General features: G+C 56.9%; 1 protein-coding gene across 2 annotated transcripts; it reads left to right on the top strand.

Moving 5' to 3' along the window:
- Window positions 1-1,105: 1,105 nt before the first annotated feature.
- Window positions 1,106-19,163, top strand: SDR42E2 (short chain dehydrogenase/reductase family 42E, member 2; the record flags this gene model as incomplete). 2 transcript variants are annotated; one of them, XM_081090626.1, is made up of 12 exons in its annotated part: window positions 1,106-1,168; window positions 2,243-2,419; window positions 2,899-2,994; window positions 4,443-4,500; window positions 5,329-5,447; window positions 6,102-6,177; window positions 10,377-10,459; window positions 11,951-12,088; window positions 12,563-12,628; window positions 13,171-13,234; window positions 14,985-15,058; window positions 17,589-19,163. In XM_081090626.1, 12 exons carry the CDS (start codon window positions 1,106-1,108, stop codon window positions 17,826-17,828), a joined length of 1,254 nt encoding a protein of 417 aa, XP_080946752.1. In that variant the 3' UTR covers window positions 17,829-19,163. The 2 variants fall into 2 exon arrangements, with proteins under 2 accessions (XP_080946752.1, XP_080946751.1); XM_081090625.1 differs by having other exon boundaries at window positions 1,106-1,631; window positions 2,022-2,419.
- Between the last annotated feature and the right edge of the window lie 2,822 nt (window positions 19,164-21,985).

Below are 21,985 nucleotides of genomic sequence, written 5' to 3'. Positions count from 1 at the left end.
GACAGCTCCTCAATGCTGGCCCCTGAGGTGCACAGACCTAACCCTGGAGCCTGTGGGCTTGGGCAGACCTTGTACTGCCAGCCACCTGTACTGCAGGGCACCTGGGAGACCAGGGGCAACAGTGGTCAGGATGGGTGGGTGCAGCATTTGGAAGCATGTGAGTTTCCAGGGCACAGGGCCTGTTTGGATACCATGTGGATTCCTCCCCCTCCTCCTCCCCTCCTCCTATCCTCCTCCCCTCCTTCTTTCCTCCCCCCTCCTCCTCCCCTTCCTTGTTTTCTCCTCCTCCCCTCCTCCTATCCTCCTCCCCCCCCCCCCCCGCTCTCTTCTTCCTCCTCCAGGAAGCCCTCTGTACCTCCGCAGTCAGAAAGCAGTCACCCCCCAATCCGGTGAGGTTCCCTTTGATGCGATTTGATCTGTCTTCCTCAGGTACTACATGGGAGCTGGGGTTTTAAGGAACTGGTAGAGAAGTCACAAATACTTGGTGTAAAGCTCAGCCATGCAGTGTGACTTTGGGCTCAGTTTCCCCAGCTGTAAAACCCAAGGCCTGACTGCGTTGTCTTAGAGCAGTGGTTCTCAACCTTCCTAATGCCGCGACCCTTTAATACAGTTCCTCACGTTGTGGTGACCCCCAACCATAAAATTATTTTCGTTGCTACTTCATAACTGTAATTTTGCTACTGTTATGAATCGTAATGTAAATATCTGATATGCAGGATGTATTTTCATTGTTACAAATTGAACATAATTAAAGCATAGTGGTTAATCACAAAAACAATCTGTAATTATATATGTGTTTTCTGATCGTCTTAAGCGACCCCTGTGAAAGGGTCATTCAACCCCCAAAGGGGTCGCAACCCGCAGGTTGAGAACCGCTGTCTTAGAGTCTTTGAATAAGGCAACAGCCACTGGGAAGTTCTCAAGATCCTAAATAGGACAGGTTTTCTACAAACCCAGAGGGTCTCTAATTCCCCCCAGGAGTTCTCCTTAGCCCCTAGGGGTGTGATAATCCATGTGACTTGAGACGAATCTGGAACATGGGGGGGTCTTTTATTTTCCCTACAGGCAGACAGATCCTGGGTCGGTCCACATGGCTCAGTAAAGGATGAAGCCCAACCCAGCAGGCTCCTCCCCAGAAGCCTGCAAAGCTGCAGGCCAGAAGGAGAAGAGCTGCCCTGTCTGCCAGGCCTCCGGAGGGGGCTCGGGCCTGGGGTCTGAGTCAGGGCCTGGCCTGAGTTCTGGTGCAGTTTCAGATCCTGGACCTGGCCCTGGTGCTGTGTCCAGACCTACTCCAGGCTCTGGTGCTCCTCTAGGACCTGGTGCTGCTCCGGGGCCTGGTGCTGCTCTGGGGCCTGGGCCAAGACCTGGTGCTGCTCCGGGACCTGGGCCGGGACTTAGTGCTGCTTCGGGACCTGGTGCTGCTCCGGGACCTGGTGCTGCTCCGGGGCCTGGTGCTGCTTCGGGACCTGGGCCGAGACCTGGTGCTGCTCCGGGACCTGGTGCTGCTCCGGGGCCTGGTGCTGCTTCTGGACCTGGGCCGAGACCTGGTGCTACTCCAGGGCCTGGTGCTGCTCTGGGGCCTGGGCCGGGACCTGGTGCTGCTCCGGGACCTGGTGCTGCTCCAGGACCTGGTGCTGCCTCGGGACCTGGTGCTGCTCCGGGACCTGGTGCTGCCACGGGATCTGGTGCTGCTCCAGGACCTGGTGCTGCTCCGGGACCTGGTACTGCCTTGGGACCTGGTGCTGCTCCGGGACCTGGTACTGCCTTGGGACCTGGTGCTGCTCTGGGACCTGGTGCTGCCTGGGGACCTGGTGCTGCTTCGGGACCTGGTGCTGCCACGGGATCTGGTGCTGCCCCGGGACCTGGTGCTGCTCCGGGATCTGGTGCTGCTCCGGGACCTGGTGCTGCTCCGGGACCTGGTGCTGCCTCGGGACCTGGTGCTGCCTCGGGACCTGGTGCTGCCACGGGACCTGGTGCTGCCTCAGGACCTGGTGCTGCTCCGGGACCTGGTGCTGCCACAGGCTCTGGGCCGGGACCTGGTGCTGCCTCAGGACCTGGGCCGGGAACTGGTGCTGCCTCGGGACCTGGTGCTGCCTCGGGACCTGGTGCTGCTTCAGGTCTGGGGCCTGGTCCGGGAGCTGGGTCAGTACCTTGGCCCGGGGTAGGGCCTGGGATCAGACGTGAGTCTGGGACTGGTCCCAAACCCAGTGAGCCCACGACAGCCCCATCACCAGCATTGCAGCAGAAGACTCAGTCCACACCTGCGCAGGCCCCGAGACAGAAGGTTCTGGTGACTGGAGGAGGAGGCTACCTGGGCTTTAGCCTCGGCTCCAGCCTGGCCAAGAGTGGCACTTCTGTCATCCTGCTTGATCTCCGCAGACCCCAGTGGGAGCTGGTCCCAGGGACTGAGTTCATCCAGGTGCAGGGATGAGGGTCTCGGGGCGGGGGGGGGGGGGGCCGGGGGGGAGGTGTGGGCCGTCCAGGCTGGGGGTAGAGGTCTGGAGACAATATCTGAGGCAAAACCAGTAGCGTGATGTTGAAGGAGAGCCCAGGCTGTTCAAGCTCCAGCTCTACCCGGGGCTTCCCAGCTGGACAGCCATGCCACAGGCTCTGCACCTCTGAGCCTCATGTCCTCATCCATAGGAAGGGGCCCTACAGGCTCTGCTCCACAGGCTCTCGTGGGGGCTTGGCGAGGCAGTGCCCGGCACAGCCGCTGTGACAGCCGGGCTGGTGCTGGTGACGACCTCCTGTGAAGTCGTGTAAATCCTGCCCTCAGCCCTCGGGCCCTACAGGTGCTCGGCCTGGCTGGGGTCGGGCCAGCTCTGGGACTGGGCAAGGTGCACAGCTGTACCTCTGCCTTGGACTCAAACCCCTACCCCACTTCTTCCTCCGTTTCAGGCTGACGTCCGAGATGAGGAAGCCCTGCTCCGTGCCTTCGAAGGGGTGGACTGTGTCTTCCACGTGGCCTCCCACGGCATGTCTGGCGCCGAGAAGGTGAGCCCCTTCCATGCGGTGCCTGGAGTTACACAGAGCTCTGCCCGCCGCCCCTCAGCCGAGCGCTCATTAGTGCTCTTCGCCTGCACCGGGAGGGTCTGGCTACACCCAGCTGCGCCTTTCATCCATGGGACTGAGAGCCAGCTCTGCCTCTTTAGCCCTGTGACATGGCCGGTTAACACACCTCCCTGAGCCCCCTTCCTCACCTGTCAGGGCTGACAGTGCCAGTGCCTACGTCAGCAGCATCTATCAGCACATCCTCATACTCAGATGTTGTACGTATTTGCAGTGCTGTTTTGATAACACAACAAGGAAATAACCTAAATGCTCATCAGTGGGAGACTGTTTATAAAAAATGGTGATGTATTCACACAATCAAGTTCAAAAAAATTAGGTAACTCAAAATGTGTTACACTGAAAATTTTCTAAGGTGCAGAAATAGTGCTTGATATCCTCCTGTTTGTTCAAAAAAAAAAAGCTCGGGTCAATATTTATGTATTTACTTATTTTTAAAAATATTTCTATTGATTTCAGAGAGGAAGGGAGAGAGAGAGATAGAAACATCAATGATGAGAGAGGGTCACTGATTGGCTGCCTCCTGCACGCCCCCACTGGGGAGTGAGCCTGCAACCCAGGCATGTACCCTTGACCGCAATCAAACCCAGGACCCTTCAGTCCGCAGGCCGACGCTCTATCCACTGAGCCACACTGGCTAGGGCTCAGGTCAATGTTTATATACTCACACATCTGTGTGCCGATGTTAATAAGCACAGATTGTTTCTAGACATACACGCCACTGGAGACGGCGGTTGCCTCTGGGGGCAGGGAGATGGAATCAGGACTGACAGGGAAGTTCCTTTCCTTTCACCGCAAACCGTCCACTGTTTGAATGGCTGTACCCTTGGGATTGAATTACCTGGCAAACAAAGACCGCTGCAGCGAGAACAAACAGTTCCAGTTGGTGCAAGCCCCCTCCTAGCGTGGCTGCAGGGACTGAGTGGGTGCAAGGCTTCGCCCGGCCCTGGCTCACGGCAGGCCTCACTGCAGACCAGCTCCTTCCAGGCGCCACCCCTCACCCCTCGCCAGGGCACGGACAGTGTCGCTGTCCGTCAGACAGAGAAGAAGAGACTTCCAGAGCAAGGAAACAATCCAACACGCTTTGCGTCCCCCCTCTGTGTAAGCGCTGTACCATTCCCCCCACGGGGCTCGTTTCATGCTGCGGAGCACGCACGGGGGCTGCCCTCACCTTACAGATGAGGGGCTGAGGGCCAGCCCCGAGACACAGCCTCCCCCAGGGCGATGGTGGCCGAGCTGGGCCCTGGAGCTCGCTCTCCCTGTGCCCCTTGGGAGCCCTCCTCAGAGCTGGAGTTCTGCAGCCCCCGCCTTCACGGGCTCAGCCACACGGCAGAGGCAACTCCCCAACTTTCCCACCTCATCTTGTCTTTTAGCTTCAAAAAGAGCAGATTGAGTCTATAAATGTCGGTGGCACCAAACTGGTGATCGATGGTAGGCGCTCAGAGCCCAGTGTGGCCTGCGTGTGTTTCCGCCTTCTCTCCCCTCCTGCCACAGGCCCAGCTCTGGGGGCGGGGAGGGAACAGAGCTGGGCCCTCCTCCCTACCTCGCTCGCCCAGCGGGGGCCTGTGGCACACATCCTGCCTGTGGCAGACCTGCCCAAGCCCCGGCCCGGGGCGGTCATTGGGGTGGTCAGCGTGACCTGCCCAAGCCCCTGCCCGGGGCGGTCATTGGGGTGGTCAGCGTGACCTGCCCAAGCCCCTGCCCGGGGCGGTCATTGGGGTGGTCAGCGTGACCTGCCGAAGCCCCTGCCCGGGGCGGTCATTGGGGTGGTCAGCGTGACCTGCCCAAGCCCCGGCCCGGGGCGGTCATTGGGGTGGTCAGCGTGACCTGCCCAAGCCCCTGCCCAGGGCGGTCATTGGGGTGGTCAGCGTGACCTGCCCAAGCCCCTGCCCAGGGCAGTCAGCGGGGTGGTCAGCGTGTCTGGGGCCCGGGGAGAGTCTGCACACGGAGGAAGGGGTCGGGAGAGAGAAAAGTCACTGAGGAACCAAATAGGAGACCCCCCTCCGGGCTCTGGGCACGTCCTGCACCTCGCTTCTCTCTCTGACTCTGGAGTGTGTTTCCTCTGTGTCCCCACTGAGTGAGACTGTCCTCTGACCTGTGCTTGGCCAGGGAGCTGGGAGTCACAGCACAGGGAGGAGGAGGAGTGAGCTGGCCTGGCATCCAGGGGCCCACAGAGCAGGGACTAGCCTCATCCGAGTGAGGGAAGGAGGGTGTGTGTGTGTGTGTGTGTGTGTGTGACTCTCGGCACCTGTCCTGTAGTTTGTGTCCGCCGGCAAGTTCCAAGGCTCGTCTACACCAGCACCGTCAACGTCGCTTTCGGCGGGAAGCCCATCGAGCAGGGCGATGAGGACTCGGTGCCGTACTTCCCGCTGGAGAAGGTACCTGCCTGCAGGGGGGGCAGGGCCACGGGCCTGGGACCCACCACCCTCCGGAAAGGGGAGGCGGAGCCAGAGCCAATCCCCAATTTGGGGCGAGTCCCGGAAGAAGGGGCCCCAACACACTCCTTCTGAAGAGTGGACAAGCCCTCTTCTCTCTGAGCTGGTCGTGGACGGGGACTTTGACACTAGACAGACCTGGCCTGGAGCCAGCCAGCCTCGTTCCCCCGTCCGACCTGAGCCAGGACTTTATTCTGAGCCTCTTTCTCTGGGCATGATGCCCCCGTGAGGCTGTGGGGAGCAGGCAGGAGATGGCGTGTGCAAAACCGCTGTGCGAACCCTGCGAGCTCCACGTGAACATGCACGGGGTGTGTCCCGCCTCCATGTCCCAGGGCCCCTCGCGCTGCGGGAGCCCCCCTGAGTCCAGGAGCCCTTGGCTGTGTGACGTCGGCCCCTCTCCCCTGCACTGCTCCTGTGGCTTCCACCAGAGGGGAGGGGGCGGCGGGGCTCAGGGCTTGGCCATTCCCCACGAGAGCCCCCAGAACCCACCCGTCGAGGGGTCTGAAGCCAAGGTGCCCCCGGGCGGGCTGTGCAGGCCGAGCGGCGGCGGCACTAAGCAGCACCCTCGGTGGCTCTGCTCTCCCTGTCCCCCGGCAGCACATGGACGACTACTCCCGGACCAAAGCCATCGCCGACCAGTTGACCCTCACGGCCAACGGCACGCCTCTCGCAGGTCAGTATCGTGGGCCCTGCTCACAGCAAATGCGCCTCCCCGTGCCGCCCTGCCCCCAGCATACGTGTGGTCCTAGAGTTTAGCTGACGCGCTTCTGAGGCCCCTTCCTCCGAAAGGACACTTCCCCAGGGCCTCGGTCACTCGTCATTCAACGTCATTCAATGTATCTGGGCACCTGCTGTGTCCCCACCCCCACAGGGATAGAGCCCAGTCTGTCCTCATGCTGCTCATGGTCAGGTGGGGAAGAGACCAGATGGGAGCGGATCCCGTTTAAGGACCCGCGTTAGAGAAAAGCGCAGCAGTTCTGAGGACGGAGCGGGCGTGGCGCTTTGGAAGGGCTGTGCGAGTTCCCGCGATCGCTCCCAGGAACACTGGCTCCTGCCCCTGGGCAGCCAGCGCCTTTTCAGGCTGCAGGGGAGTGACAGACCGCAGGCAGGTGGCCGCAGTGGCCAGTGGCTGCGCGGTGTCATCAGACTGACCGCGTTCAGAGCCCAGCTCCACCGCCTCTTAGCTGCGTGGCCTTGGCAAGCATGTACCCTCTCTGTGCAACAGTGTCCTCGTCTGTAAAGACATGTGATGATGGTGGAGTCTACCTCGCAGAGCTGGTCTGAGGGTAAATAATGACGGGCGCTATTGAAGGGCAGAATCGGACAGTCTATTTAGGAAGTGCTCACAGCACGTCAGGCCCTACTGTACATGCCAGTTTTTTAAAATTTCTTTATTGGTTAAGGTATTAAAATGTGTCCTCATCCCCCCAATAACACCATCCTCCCCCGCCCCCGCACTCATACTCTCATCCCCCTATTGTCCGTGTCCATTGGTTTGGCTTATATGCATGCATACAAGTCCTTTGGTTGATCTCTCATAAGCAGGATTTTTGATAACTTTTCACAGCATCCATGAGGCAAGACCCTGATGTTGCACTTGCTTTCCAAACTCAGGAACCGAGTCGATTTATATAAATTCCTTACTATCCAAATTATCCCTATTTGCTTTCCAAAATTTAGAAACTTCAATCGGAAAGCTCAATTACCACCCAGCTCTCGTGGCTCAGTGGTTGAGCGTCGACCCATGAACGAGGAGGTCACAGTTCGATTCCCGGTCAGGGCACATGCCCGGGTTGAAGGCTTGGTTGGATTTGGACTGACTTAGCTCAGGTCACACAGTCTTCGGTGGCAGATACGGGATTTGAACCTTTCCCCGACCACAGGGGTCTAACACCAGAGTTTGGGGCCTCCCCACCATCCTGCACTGTAGCCACAGCTGAGCCGGTCTCTGAGAGTGAGCTCTTTCCCCAAAACCCTCCCCACCACCTGGCCAGATGCTCAGTTAGCTGGAGCCTCATCCCGTAAGGCTGCAGGTTTGATTCCTGGTCAGAGCACATACCTAGGTTGTGGGTTTGATCCCTGTCACGGGGCATATGGGAGGCAGCTGACCGATGTTTCTCTCTCCCTCTCTCTTTCCCTTCCTTCCTCTCTCTCTAAAATATAAAAATAAAAATAATAAACATATCTTCGGGTGAGGATTAAAAAAAATTTAAAACCCTCCCCACCCCATCACCCTGGGCCTATCAGGAACTTCAAGCTGTGTTTTCCAGAGGTTTCACCCTGTACAGTTGAATTCTCTTCTCTACTTGCCACCCCCCCGACACCCCCCCCCCCCCGCCACACACACACACACACACACACACACACACACATGCACACGCACAGGACCAGCAGCCTAGAAGCCAGACACCTAATCCTCAGGCCAAGAATTATTTATATGAGCATCCCCAACTTTCCATGGTCAAAAGAGTCATGGATACCCTGGGCCCAGGCGTCTGTGATGTGGCTGCCCAGTGCCCTGCCAGCCAATGTCACTGCAACCTGACCCGCCCCCTCTGCGCCCAGGTGACCCAGAGTTTAAAATTAGCCACAGGCTGTTACAGAAAAGCTCACCTGATACCTGCCTTCCGGAGCCCAGCCACCGCCACTCTGGGTGACTTCCAGTCTTTGCTACCCAGGCTGGCCCCTCTGACCTGGCATGGAGGGCCCTGTCCCTGAGGCAAAGCCCTGAGGGTGCAGACCGCGGCTCAGTGTGCCCTGGCTGCGTTCTCTGCCTCTGGGTACATGGTGCCCTGGGGCCGCCGGGACGCATTGCCACACCCCGTGGCTTAGAGCAGCTGAAGCATTTGCTCTCACGGTTCTCCGGGAGGCGCTGGGCCTCCCTCGCTCTGAAGGCTCCAGGAGAGTCCTTCCTTGTCTCTTCCACTCGCTCCTGGCTGTGTGGGTGCATCATGCCCGTCTCTGCCTCTGTCTCCACGTGGCCTCTTCTCCACCTGACTCCCCTGATCTCTTATAAGGACACTTGGCAGTGGGTTTTGGGCCCACCCGAGTGATCCAGGATGACCTCCTTGTGAGGTCCTTGATTGCATGAGCAAAGACCCTCTTCCCACATAAGGCCGCATGTGCAGACTCTGGGATGTGCACATATGTCTTCAGAGCTACCCCCTAATCCGCTCCCCTGGCCTCATTGTCAGGTGAGGGTGTGGATCTGGGAAGCAGTCAAGGTATTTGGCTGGGACCTGCAGACGCTGGTCCTGGCTAATTGACCGGATGAAGGGGACTTAACACTGGAAGGATGTTGGACAGAAATTTCTAGAAAAATGGCCACCAGGGCTTGGACAGGACAGGGTTGGGGCAGCCCTGGGGGCCCGAGGGGCAGGAGCTGATGATCTTGGGTAACCCTCCTCCTCGGAGTGTAGGTCCTGGAGTCACTTTCCTGGGTGACCACACGTCATTGGCCCAGGTTAGGTCCCACGGCCACCACCTCAGGGGCCAGAGGCACATCTAGACTGCCAGTCCTCCCAGGCCTCACGCCGGGAGGAGGTCCGCAAAAGAAGGTGAGCTTTGGCCCCAGAGCTGATCTACACTGGGCTTTCCAAACCGGGGAGCCGACGCTTGGGTTCCCAAGTAGAACATCGTCCAGGAGGCGCCATCTCCATTAAGGAGTTGCGGTTGAGTGTCAAATAATTTACAAATAAGTAATTTTAAAAAATTTAAATTTAAAACACAAATGGAGTGTGAGAATAAACTGAAAATTTTGTAGGCTTTCCTAAAACTTGAAAGGATATATTTGTGGCAACCCTTCAGGCTACACCCCACAGGAGACACATTCACCGCCCCACAAGGGGGCCCCGCACCGAGCTCTGTCTTGGTCTGGGGGCCCTGCTGGCACAGAGCAGGGAGAGTTAGGGGGCAGGCTCATGTGCTGACGGCGCCCGTCTTGTCCTTTCTTCATTGCTGGTCTAGCCCAGTGGTCGGCAAACTGCAGCCCCTTGAGTGTGGCTCTTCCACAAAATACCACGTGCAGGCGCGTACGTACAGTGCGATTGAAACTTTGTGGCCACACTCAAGGGGCCAAAGAGCCGCATGTGGCTCGCGAGCCGCAGTTTGCCGACCACTGGCCTAGAGAGTATATCTTCTACCACCACCTACAAAGCACCCGTTTCCCAGGTGAGGAGACCGAGGCTGGCAAAGCTGGAGGCAGGGTCTACTTGTTATTTCTGTGTCACCGAGAGGCAGGGGGGTTAGTGGAGAGAGCCTGGGCTTGGTTCTCCATCTCAGCTCCACAAAGCTGAGCTGTGTGCCCTTAGGCAAATCACATCCCTTGTCTGAACCTGGGCTCAGAGGGCTGCCTTGAGGGAGAAAAATTGCAGCTTACCAGAGTGCCAGGCACAGAGTAGGACCTCCCTGAGAGCATCATAGTCCTTATCCAACTGATGATCAGGAAAAGGAAAGAACTGCAGCTGTTGGCATGAGGGAGTGTGGGTCTGTGTGCACCTGTGCATGAGCACAGGAGGGAGCGGAAGGAATCATGTCTGTCAAGGGCAGTGCACACACCTGCATCCAGGTCTTACCTGTCACTGGCCTGTGAGCATCGTGAGGGCGGGAAGCATTCTTGGTCACCCTTAGATTCTCCACAGCGTCCAACCCAAGGCCCAGTGCAGGGGGCAGGGGGCAGGGGACAAGGAGAAAACCTCTGAACCGTGTTTGTTGAATGACTAACTGATTGACTGAGGGAATACTACCTGAATGAGGAAGCCCAAGACCTGTTTTCCCTGCTAACCTGCCCAGCAAGGACCAGGAGATGTGGGCAGCCGTCTGTCCCCCTCTCTTCTGGCCCGCCTCCCTCTGACCGCCCTCCCCGTGTCCTAGGAGGAGGCACTCTACGCACCTGTGTGCTCCGGCCCCCGGGGATCTACGGCCCTGAAGAGCAGAGGCACCTGCCCCGTGTGGCGGTACGTCAGTCCCGCCTTGGACCTGAGGCCCAGGAGGAGCCTGGCTCAAGTTCTCATGGATGGGGGTCCTCCCAGCCCACGGTCCCTGCAGCAGGCTTGGGGCAGTGTTCCTAGTGTGGGGTGCTCAGCTCCGGGAGGTGCCCGGGACCCCTCAGGCCCACCAGGCGCAGCTCTCAGTGTATGCCAGCCACGTCTAGGCATGGGTGGGCAGACACGGAGCTATGGCTCCAAAGAGACAGAGGGAGCCTGTTATCCCCACTCAGACCTGGGCTCCATGGGGGCAGGTGGCTCATCTCATGCCACCAGCACTAGAGTCTTCATGCAAAAAACCCCTCTCTCCAGAGAAAGCTGGTACAGGGGGCTTTTGTCCTCAGATTTCTCAAAGCCTGGGCAGGAGACACGTGCAGATCATAGACTCAGTGTGGTGAGGACTCTATGGAGGGAGGAAGAACAAGAACAAGAAGATGAGAGCTTCGGCAGAGAGGGAAGTCCAGGAGGACTTCCTGGAGGAAGTGATGCCTGAGCTGTTTGGAAGGAGAGGAAGGAACTAACCAAGGAAATGGATGGTAGAGAGAAGGTTGTCCAAACAGAGGAGGCAGTGAGGGCACAACCTGGACACGAGAAAGATAGGTGTCCTAGGCTTGGGGACAGGTCAGTGAGCAAAACGGACAATCCCTGCCCTCATGGGGCTCACGTTCTCATACAAGGAGGGAGAGGGTAAGCATGACAAATGACCAGGTTCTCTGCAGAGCAGGAAAGGTGTTAAAGGCTGAAGGAGCCAGGAGGGCTGGCAGTCAGAGCGTCATGCAGCAGGGACATCTGAGCAGCAGTTTAAGGGGGTAGGAGAGCGCATCGCACAGAGATCTGGAGGAAGGGCCCGCCAGGCAGGGGGAGCAGCAAGTCTGAGCCCTGAGGTGGGACCCGCCAGCATGTTCCAGGGAGGAGGCCGGGGCTGGGAGACGGACAGGTGAGGGGCTTGTCCTCACAGAGAAGCTGCAGCCAGATCAGAAGGGCTGTTGTCAGGACTGAGGCTTTCGCCTGCAAGATGGGCGCCCAGGAGGTTCTGCGCAGGGAGACATGCCCTCTGCCTGGGTCTGAAAGGGTCCCTGGCCTGTGGGGGCACAGCAGAGGGCCCGTAGGTGGCTGTTTCGGGATCCAGGTGAGAGATGAGGCAGGCAGGGCGGTGGGAAGCAATGGATTCTGGACGGATTCTCACAGTGTAGCCAACGGGACTTGCAGGTGAGCTGGATGTGGGGTATGAGAGAAGGGAGAGCAAGGCCGCCCCCTCCCTCCCAGCGGGGTTGAGAGAGAGAGCAAGACCAGGCATCAGCTCCAGGACCGGAGAGTTCGCGGGGACTATTGATGGACCCTGGGATTGGGGCAGAGGGCTCCCGCCTGGAGCTAGAAATGCGGGGCCCATCAGCACAGAGATGGCATGTAAAGGCACGCAGGCTGGGGCCCGAGTTGATCTCCCCTCTCCTCCACCCCCAGAGCCACATCAAGAAGAGGCTGTTCATGTTCCGATTCGGGGACCGCAGGACCAGGATGAACTGGGTCCACGTGCACAATCTGGTGCAGGCGCACGTGCTGGCGGCCGAGGCCCTCACTGCGGCCAAGGGCTACGTGGCCGTGAGTCCCCTTGACGCCCCCCCCACTCCCCCCCCCCCCCCCGCGGGCTGCAGCCGGGCCCACCCCTCGGGGATTCCTGGCTCGCATACAGCGTTTCTCCCCAACCCAAGAGGGCCGTGGGCGAGGACTGTCGGCCTGGAGAAGCTGAGCAGGATTCGCTCCGAGCAGTGAGGTAGCTGGTGTTGATGCCAGAAGCACCGTCCCCAAATGCCAGGCATTTGACGTACACTTTTCATCTTTATAGCAGTCCAGGAGCTCCCATTTCTATCCTTCCATTTCTCAGATGGAGAAACAGAAAAAAAAAAAAAAACCACAAAGAAATTGAGGTTAAGTGACTCCATTGGGTCACACAGCCAGTCAGCTCCAGAATTGAAAGGGAATTGCCCAGGTCTGGGCCCAGGGTGGCTGCCGGGAGCCGTCTGAAGGTGGAGGAGGCAGGTGCCTGACTGTGCCCTTTTCTGGTGTCCCTGGCAGAGCGGGCAAGCCTACTACATCAATGACGGGGAGAGCGTCAACCTGTTTGAGTGGATGGCTCCGCTGGTAGGTGCCCAGATGCCCACCCCCACCTCCACTCTCCCCGTCACCCTTCCCTCCTTCTAAAACATCACATTTCATCTGCAAAACCAGTTCTGGAAACTGTCCATTGGGTAACGCTGGCACTGCCTGGAGCTGGGTTGCAGCTGGCCTTTGGGGGCCTGTGTTGCCCTGTTGGCCATAGTCCCTCCCAGTCTGCTTCCTCTTCTACACCCTCCACACATCTGGTGTCATTCCCCCACCCCCCGCAATAGCTATTTTAGGAAAATCAGATTCTGCGCCAGTGCCTGGGTGTAGGCAGACGTAAAGAAAAACAAAATGATGTGGATGATCCCAAGCGAACCTCCACCCCATGCATTCAATTCCTACTTGAGTTTTCCAGGTCAAGGTGTGGATTTCACTTCGAGACTGGCACCGGCTTGGGCTGGCTGTGGGGTGGGTGGGTCAGGGGCCAGGGTACCTCTGTGGGCCCCAGGGTAAAGGAGACGTGTGGCTGTTCCACACGAGCCCCCGGAGGACTGTTTTCATCTCAGGCTGTTTTCTTGCAGTTTGAGAAGCTGGGGTACAGCCAGCCCTGGATCCAGGTACCTACCTCCTGGGTTTACCTGACAGGTAAGCAAAAGCATGTGTGTATTAGAAGCCCTCCATGTGCCGGGTGGACATGCAGTCCCAGGGCCAGGACTAGTGGAGGCCAGACAGTCACCGAGGGCACAGAATTTAAGGAGACCCTCACTCAGGGCCAGCACTCCAAGCCTGATCTGCCCTGGCCCAGCCCCGACGTCCCTCCCCTCACCCTAGTCCTGGCCGTGTTTAAACCTTGTGCCACTTGCCAGGTGGGTAGTGTGGGGCCCATTGTAGAGGTGAGGCAACTGAGGCTCTGATAGGTTAGTGACCTGCCCACGGTGCCACCGTGAGAAGAGGGATTCACACCTGGGCCGCGCTGGAAGGCATTGCACTCAGCGGGAGAGGGCCCTGGGCTCTCCAGCCCCCAAGGTCATCCTGAGTCAGGGTGCTTGGGGACATGTGAGGTCCTACTTTGACCCTAGCCCAGGGGTGGGCAAACTTTTTGACTCGAGGGCCACAATGGGTTCTTAAACTGGACTGGAGGGCCGGAACAAAAGCATGGATGGAGTGTTTGTGTGAACTAATATAAATTCAAAGTAAGCATCATTACATAAAAGGGTACGGTCTTTTTTTTTTTTTAGTTTTATTCATTTCAAACGGGCCGGATCCGGCCCGCGGGCCGTAGTTTGCCCACGGCTGCCCTAGCCTCTCCTCCTCACCCTGCAGGTCAGCCTCTACTCACATCCAGCCCCCGCCTGCCAGCCGGTGTGAGGCGTGCAGTGTTAGCCCGGGGCCGGGCCCTCGTGTCACGGAGGGCTGTGCTCCAGGAACCTCCACGGGGCTTGTATTTTAAACGCACTGGGATGCTTGCCTTTCTAAACAACATATATTTTTACTGATTTCAGAGAGGAAAGGAGAGGGAGAGAGAGAGAGAATCATCAGTGAGAAGAGAGAACCATTGACTGGCTTCCTCCTGCACGCCCCACACCGGGGACTGAGCCTGGGGCGCTTGCCTTTTAAAGCAGGGGTTTGTACAACATTGTCCACCAGGGCACACAGGCAGGATGGCTGCTCAGTACGCGTCGCCACGGTGATTGACACTCCTTGGCCCCAGCTAAGGAAAGATTAGGGTTCCGGCAGTTTTACGGGGCTACAGGGGGAGCTAACTAACCTAGAGGTTCTTCGCCCTGGCTGCACATTGGAGTCACCTGGGAGCTTTAAAATATAAAAATGCCTCCGCCGCACCCAGAACAATGACATCGGCGACAGTGGGAACCAAGGGGCAGAGGAAGCACCAGCTTTTTTTGAAGTGGTCCAGAGTGCAACCCAGGAAGAGCCACTACCCCAGCTTCTTCCTCTCCTACGCAAGAGAGCATCCTATATAATAAAAGCCTAATATGCAAATTGTCCCCTCAACTGGGAGTTCGACCAGGGGGTGGGGCCGGCTGGCAGCCAGGAGCCACTAGGGACCCTATCTGTGCATGAATTTCATGCACTGGGCCTCTAGTATTGGAATAGAAGTGATGAGACAGACATTACTAGGAGGTAACTTGGAATCTTCTTGGTCCGTCCTTAAAATGTGATAACAACTTAATTGTGACATTTCTCAGCCAAACAAGGCACCCCAGCATGTGCTGTGAAGTGCTGATTTAAAGGAATCCACCGACAGAACATTTTTTCAAAGTGAAGACACGCCCCCCCCCCCTCGCCCCAGCAAAGCAAATAACTGATACGTCCCCAAGGGCCCCTGGAGCTCGCATAGAGCCGGGCATCCTGGTCAGCGGCCTCTCTCCCACAGCCACGGTGATGGAGTACCTGCACCTGGCCCTGAGGCCCATCTGCAGCGTCCCGCCACTGCTCACCCGGAGTGAGGTAAGTGGGCTGCTGCCGGGGAGCCCCGTGCCCGGTGCACCCTCACTCGCCCTCCTGCCCTTTTCCACACCCACTGCCACCACCCCTCACCCCTTTGGCACCATAACTGGAAGCTTGTCTGAGGTCTCAGAACCTCCCCGGTGGGCCCAAATCTAGGGCTAGGTCCATAACCATCTGACCTCTGGGTTTTGCTTAGGCTGTGTGTACTCTTGATCCGAAGTGTGCCAGCTCCAAGCCCATTGTTATTTTATCCTCCCAGCCAAGCTGGTGGCTCAAAAAAAAAAAAGGTTCCATGACCTTTACTGTTTATTTTTATTTATTTATTTTAAATATATTTTTATTGATTTCAGAGAGGGAGAGGGAGAGAGAGAAACATCAATAATGAGAGCGATCATTGATCAGCTGCCTCCTGCACACCCCACACTGGGGATCAAGTCCACAACCCAGGTATGTGCCATGACGAGGAATTGAACCATGACCTCCTGGTTCATAGGTTGATGATCAACCACTGAGCCATGCTGGCCGGGCATGACATTCACTTTTTAGAATGCCACCACTCCCCACCAACTCTGCCAACTCTCAACACGCTCATGCACAGAGCCTTTAGTTGCAGGCTCGCTGTCCATGCTTCCTGAATAATACGTGTATACTAAGTACCTACTCGGTACAGAATAGTGCTTTCAGATAGTGATGATGTTTCTATTTGCATATACAGTTTAAAAGAGAGGGCGTTTTCTTGCAGCGAACTTTATGGGTGTTTGGGGTTATTTGCAAAATCCTTCTGGTCCACTCGTTTGATTTTCTCTGATAGCCTGGAAGGCATTGCACTCAGGCATTCCTGGTAAGTTAGGAGGGCTAAAGAATTATGATTGTGATCTCATTTTCTGGTGAGAAACAGGACTAGAAAGATTAGTGATTTGTCACACCATTCCGGAATTGGCTTGACACTCCAAGTTTAGTGCTCTCTGACTTGGCAGTGGAGACGGGGCCACAGAAATGGCAATCCCTGACTGTTTCTCCTTTGAACCATCCAAACCAGCAGAGGAATGAGACCGATGACAACAGTGACCATCTTTTGAGTGGCAGCGATATGTCAGGCCGTGTTTTCTGCGTCAGCCTCATTTAATCATCACTTATACAATATATTACCATCTCCACTTACCGGGAAGGGAATGGGACACATGAGTGAAACAGCCTGCCTGTGATCACTCACTGAAGTAGCAGAGCTGAAATTTGAACTGCAACCAGGCCTAAATGATTTTAAACTTAAGTTCTAGCCTGTGCAATGAGTCAGGAATCACATCAGTGTAAAAGAGCTGTCAAGATGCTGTGGGATCGTGACAGGGCAGGAACCCGGCTTCCTTCGGCTTCTTGACTTCTGGGCAGTTCAGGGCAAAGGATCCCTATTTCCTGGGGAATGTGGCTCTGGCGCCCTCTGCCGCTCAGTCTGTGCACACCAGCCAGCCCTCTAGTTTGAACTGGTAGCGTTCCAGTCATTGAACTTGTACCTCTGTGCTGAGCAATGGAGGCCATACATGGTTCTTACCCCAAGGAGCTCACAGTCCAAAGGGGAGGAGAGCCCCGGAACTGGGCAGCTCTACACACTGAATAAAGACCAGGAGGCACAGTTGGGAAGAGCTCCAGGGCGCACAGAAGGGGCACCGACGCCAGGTCTGAGGAAGAGAGGGAGGAAATGAGCCCCAGCCTCGGACCTGAGAGCACGGTCTCGCAGAACCCTGCTGGTGGAGCTCACAGCTGCTGCCGCCCCAAAGCCCGGAGCTCCCGAGCCTGGGCCAAAGGATCCAGAGCCGATTCCCTCCCTGTCTTCTCCCACAAGCATCTAAGAACCGGGCTAGACCCAGGGCTGCTTCAGCTCCAGGGGACAATCGGCCGTTAGTGGGCCCCGCCCAGTGGGTGCACCTGGGCGGGCGTCCTCCCAAGTCGCAGGAGGAGGATTCTGGCTCCCCGTGTGACCTGGGCATCTCTTCAATGTCCAACTATGTTAAGAGGAGATGGGGGTGGTGCCACAGAACCACCTCAGAGGATTAACTGAGACTTAGCGCAGGTCGAGTGCAGACAGTGAGCTCTGGCCGAGAGCTGCATTGTTGCCCGGGAAGCCCGTGGGCTCCAGGCCATGTGGCCGCAGCGAGACGAGACGCAGCTCAAACCCTAGCGCCTGTGCGTGACGGAGTTCCTCGTGGGGAGGCTCCGGGGCTCAGCGAGGGCTGAAGGCCTGGTCTGGAGCCGAGGCCGAGCCGCGCAGTGCAAGGGCCTTCTGCTCCCAGCACCTTGCGAGGCCGGCAGAGGGGCGCTTCGGGGCCTGAGTTCAGCGCTCGGGTGGGGAGACGCCGGAAAGGCCCCTCCAGGCGCGCCTCGAGGGAGATGGAGACGGGCGGACGCAGGCTGTCCCTGCGGAGGGCTGCGCGGGAGCCAGACCGGCACGCGGGTCCCTTTAAACTTGCCCGGGAGGTCGCTTCCCGCCCCCCCCCCCGCCCCCGTCCCGCCCTCAGCGGCCCGCCTCTCGCCGCAGGTGCACAGCGTGGCCGTCACGCACACCTTCCGGATCGGCAAGGCCCGCGCCCAGCTGGGCTACGCTCCGGACAAGTTCAACTTCGCGGACGCCGTGGAGCGGTACGTGCAGACCACGGCCCGGCGGCCCCGCGGCTCCAGGGCGCGGGCGCTCCTGCGGCTGCTGCTCGGGCTGCTGCTGCTCGTCGGGCTGCTCGCCGCGGCCCTGCACTTCCTTCGCCTGCAGCCGTCCGTCGTCTGACCACCGGCCGGTTCGTCCTGGTCCCGCCTCTGCTCCACCCTCCGGCCTCGGACCGCCCCTGCCCGTTCCGGAGCCATGGCCACGCCCCTGCCTGTCCTCTGGGTCTTGGTCCTGCTTCTCGCTCGGGCCCGGCCCGGTACCGATGAGGTCCTAGCCTTAGGCCCGCTCCGTCTGACGGGACTTCTCCCCACCCCTGCCCAGTCCTGGTTCGCTCCGGGTCTCCCCTGCTTCGGTTCCTCCTTTTCCTGGACCGAGGGGTGCGCCTGAGCCCACCCTTGTTGCTCCTCCCTCTGGATCCGGCCCCGCCCCTCTCCCACGTGCCCTACCCTGGCCCCGCCCCTCCCCTCCTCCCGCTCTGGCTCCACCCCCTCCAGCCACGCCGCCTGGGTGAGTTCCGGGGGCCTGGCCTCCGCGGGCCGTAGTGGCTGGTGCAGGCTGGGAGCTTGCAGAGTTTTCATCGTCCGCGGCGGCCTCTGTAGGGACTGCACCCTCCTCGCTCCCCAGCTTCCCGGGCTCGTCCTCAGATGCTCCGGGATCCTGGTTCGACCCGTTCTAGCAGCGCTGCGTCTGATCGCTCCCGCCTGGGCTCGCTCACTCCCGCCTGGGCTCGCTCACTCCCGCCTGGGCTCGCGCACTCCCGCCTGGGCTCGCTCACTCCCGCAGGCCCCCGTCCCGTGTGTTGATACCCATGCGTCTGCCCAGCCCGACCTGGCCGTTTGGGTTCCGGTTTACGCGTCCGGGGGTGACTCAGCATAGTAAACACAGTACTAGCGGCGACATTCAAAACAAACAGAAACTTTTTAAATAATTAAACGTCTGGAAAAAGTACCAATATGGTTATAATAGGAAGAATTAGAACTTGGTCCTATCTTATAATTTAGTAGTGCTTCTATTTGTAAAGGAGACGGCAGTGGTGGTCACCATAATCTTTGATATTTAAACCCACAAGATGTCTTCATCAGCCTTGCTCCCCACAGAAGCGGCGCCTCTCCCATGCGCTGGTATGGACGCCAGGAGCAGTGTGTAAATACTCCATGGATATCACAAAACTCACCCGTGAAACTGGCCGAGCAAACTATGGATCCTGGAAAAGATGAAAACCAGCACAAACCTATAAAAACTGTGGGGGAGGGGAGGGGAGGTGCTAGTTAATCAGAGCGGATGGGCGTCCATGGCTGGGTGCCCCTCTGCTGAGCAATGAAGGTTTGCGAAGCAGCTACACCGCGTGTGCTCCTCTTGGCTAGGCTGACCTGCATGTGTGTACATAATGTTAAAAAGCTCAATAATAATCCTTTATGTCTGTTAAATGCTTGGCAATTTGAAAGGGCTTCCATCTACATGCTTTTCTTTATTTCGTAGGGCCTATTCCCATTTCCAGATGAGGAGACCGGGGTTGTGTCTAACTTCAGCGAGGGAGTTGGGGACCACCGCTCTGCAGCGGGGTAATGCGGAGCAGCGCCCCCAGGCCCGCGGGCCTAAACACAATACATGGTTATTTCCGCTCCCCTACACCTCAGCCATGCCAAGGCCTGGGAGGAGCTCTGGGGTCTACCTCATTTTCGGTTCCCATTGGGGCTGAAAGTCCTTGGGCTCCCTTCTCAGTAGCACGCTTGCATCCAAACTCACCTGCTCTGACCTGCTCTCTACCAGTCCTGAGAAAGCTGTTCCTAAGGCAGGGAGCAGGCTTCTCCTGCTCACATAACCTTCTACATCTTTTGTCTACTAGCAAGCATCAGCTCTTGAGGCCACAAGCAAAATCAGTGTCTTGGAGTGTTTGGATTTCTTTAGGTCCCCTCTTCCCTGATGCTGTGGAAGCAGAATGTCTAAAACCCAGCCAGGGAACAGCATGGTCACTGCCAAGAAAGCTTCCTTCCTCTCAAGGGTCCTTTCCCGGGAGGGCAGGGGGTGATGCCTCCACCCAACAAATGAGTTCCCAGGAGCATTTTATTTTATTTTAATATATTTTTATTGATTTCAGAAAGGAAGAGAGAGTTAGAAACATCAACCAAGAAAGAGAATCATGGATCGGCTGCCTCCTGCACACCCCCCACTGGGGAGTGTGCCCACAACCCAGGCATGTGCCCTTGACCAGAATCGAAACCAGGACCCTTCAGTCCACAGGCCAATGCTGTATCCACTGAACCAAACCAGCGAGGGCCCCATGAGCGTTTTAGAGGCTGCCTAGATCACTAGCCTTCCACAAGGTTCTAAGTGGGCAAGTAGGAGGTCCAAGCTTAATTGTAGACACTGAGCAGAAGCGTCATGAATACAGAAAACAGAGTTGTCACCAGGGACAGCCCAAGGTGACACAGCTGATCATTGCGTGCACTGATGCTCTTCCCTGTTGTAGACCCAGTGTCAGGAATCTAAAACATTTTCCGGTCTCCCCTCCCACTGTGATCACTCTTCCCGCCTCAAAATCAAATTTTGTGATCAATTGTCCACACTTAATGTTTTCATTTCTTCTCTTAAGTCCATTCCAAAATAGTTTTAAGCCCAGCTGGCATGACTCAGTGATTAAGCCTCTACCTATGAACCAGGAGGTCACAGTTTGATTCCCTGTCAAGGCACATGCCTGGATTTGGGGCTCAATCCCCAGTTTGGGGTGTGCAGGAGGCAGCCGATCAATTATAATCTCTCATCATTGCTTTTTTTTTATCTCTCTCACTTCCTCTCTGAAATCAATAAAAATATATTTTAAAACTATGGTTTTACTCAAGGTCATCAATGACCTTGTCCATAAATCATAAATCCGATGGATACTTTTCCGTCTATATCTTGCCAAGCCTCTTAGCAGAATTCAACACAGTGGGCTACTCCCCCCTCCTTGAATAGTCTTCTGGGTCCATATGACATAACACATGTTCCCCACCTGTGTGTCTAGCCAGTCCTCCGCCTCCTTCACTGGCTTCCCTTCCATTGTCCTCCCTTTAAGATCTTCCTCAGGACTCTGCTCCCTGCATGTACTCTTCCTGGGCAGTTCATCCATTCCCATGGCCTCTGTCCCCAATGTCTTCTCAGTCTGTATTTTTTGCATAGAATGTTCTCTAGACCTCCAGACTTCTATGTCCAACTCCATGTCCCACAGGAGACTGACTCAAATTCAGTGTGAATCAGACCGAAATCGTCTATCTTGCAAACCTCCTCTTCATCCTACGTTTCCTCCTACAGAGAGAATAGACACTACCAGCCAGCCAGCCAGCCAGCCAGGGGCCCAAGCCCAAAACCTGGTATCACTTTTTGGTGTAGGGGATGACGCTCCAACCAACTGAACCACCTGGCCGGGGCGGGAAGCTTGGAATTACTTTTAACATATTCCTCTTCTTGTTTCATCAGTGATTCTGTCAGATCCACATACAAAATGTCTCTCTGGCCGAAACCGGTTTGGCTCAGTGGATAGAGCGTTGGCCTGCGTAGTGAAGGGTCCTAGGTTCGATTCCAGTCAAGGGCATGTACCTTGGTTGCGGGCACATCTCCAGTGGGAGATGTGCAGGAGGCAGCTGATCGATGTTTCTCTCTCAATGTTTCTCTCTCATCGATGTTTCTAACTCTCTATCCCTCTCCCTTCCTCTCTGTAAAAAATCAATAAAATATATTAAAAAAAAAAAGTCTCTCTGCCCCACCCCTCTGGCCGCCACACTGCCACATCCCAGTACAAGCTGCTCTCTGTTCTCCTAGACAACTGCTGTAGGCTCCGAAGGCAGCCTCCTGTTCTCGCTGACAGAGGGAGCTTTTTGAATCCAAAATTGGGACGTGCCACCCTCTGGCTTAAAACCTTTCGATGAGTGCAGGCTCGAGTTCAAAGCCTGACCTTGGCACGGATGGCCCTCCTTGCCTAGCACTTCAGCCCCATCTTTTGCTATTGCTCCACTGCTTGCTCTCGGTCCAGCGCCCTGAATTGCCTTCACAGAATTTCATTTCAAATCCCAACTAAATGTCACTTCTGTTGGCCCTGGGTCAGGTTAGCTTGCTGCACTGCTAACACTCACTCCTCAGAGGTGTAACTGATGGAATTACAATGTCTGTAAACTCCGTGGGTGCAAACACATGTCTGCCTTGTTTGTTCTGTAGCCTCAAGAGGAGCGTGGTTTCTGGCCCACAGTAGGTCCTGCATAAGTAGTTGTTGAATGAATAAATAACCGAGGTGCCCCTAAATC

The sequence above is a fragment of the Myotis nattereri genome (assembly GCF_964212035.1).
Source record: "Myotis nattereri genome assembly, chromosome: 4".
NCBI classification, from domain to species: Eukaryota; Metazoa; Chordata; class Mammalia; order Chiroptera; family Vespertilionidae; genus Myotis; species Myotis nattereri.
The sequence above is the reverse complement of the archived record's forward strand: the minus strand, read 5'-3'. Positions and strand labels throughout refer to the sequence as shown.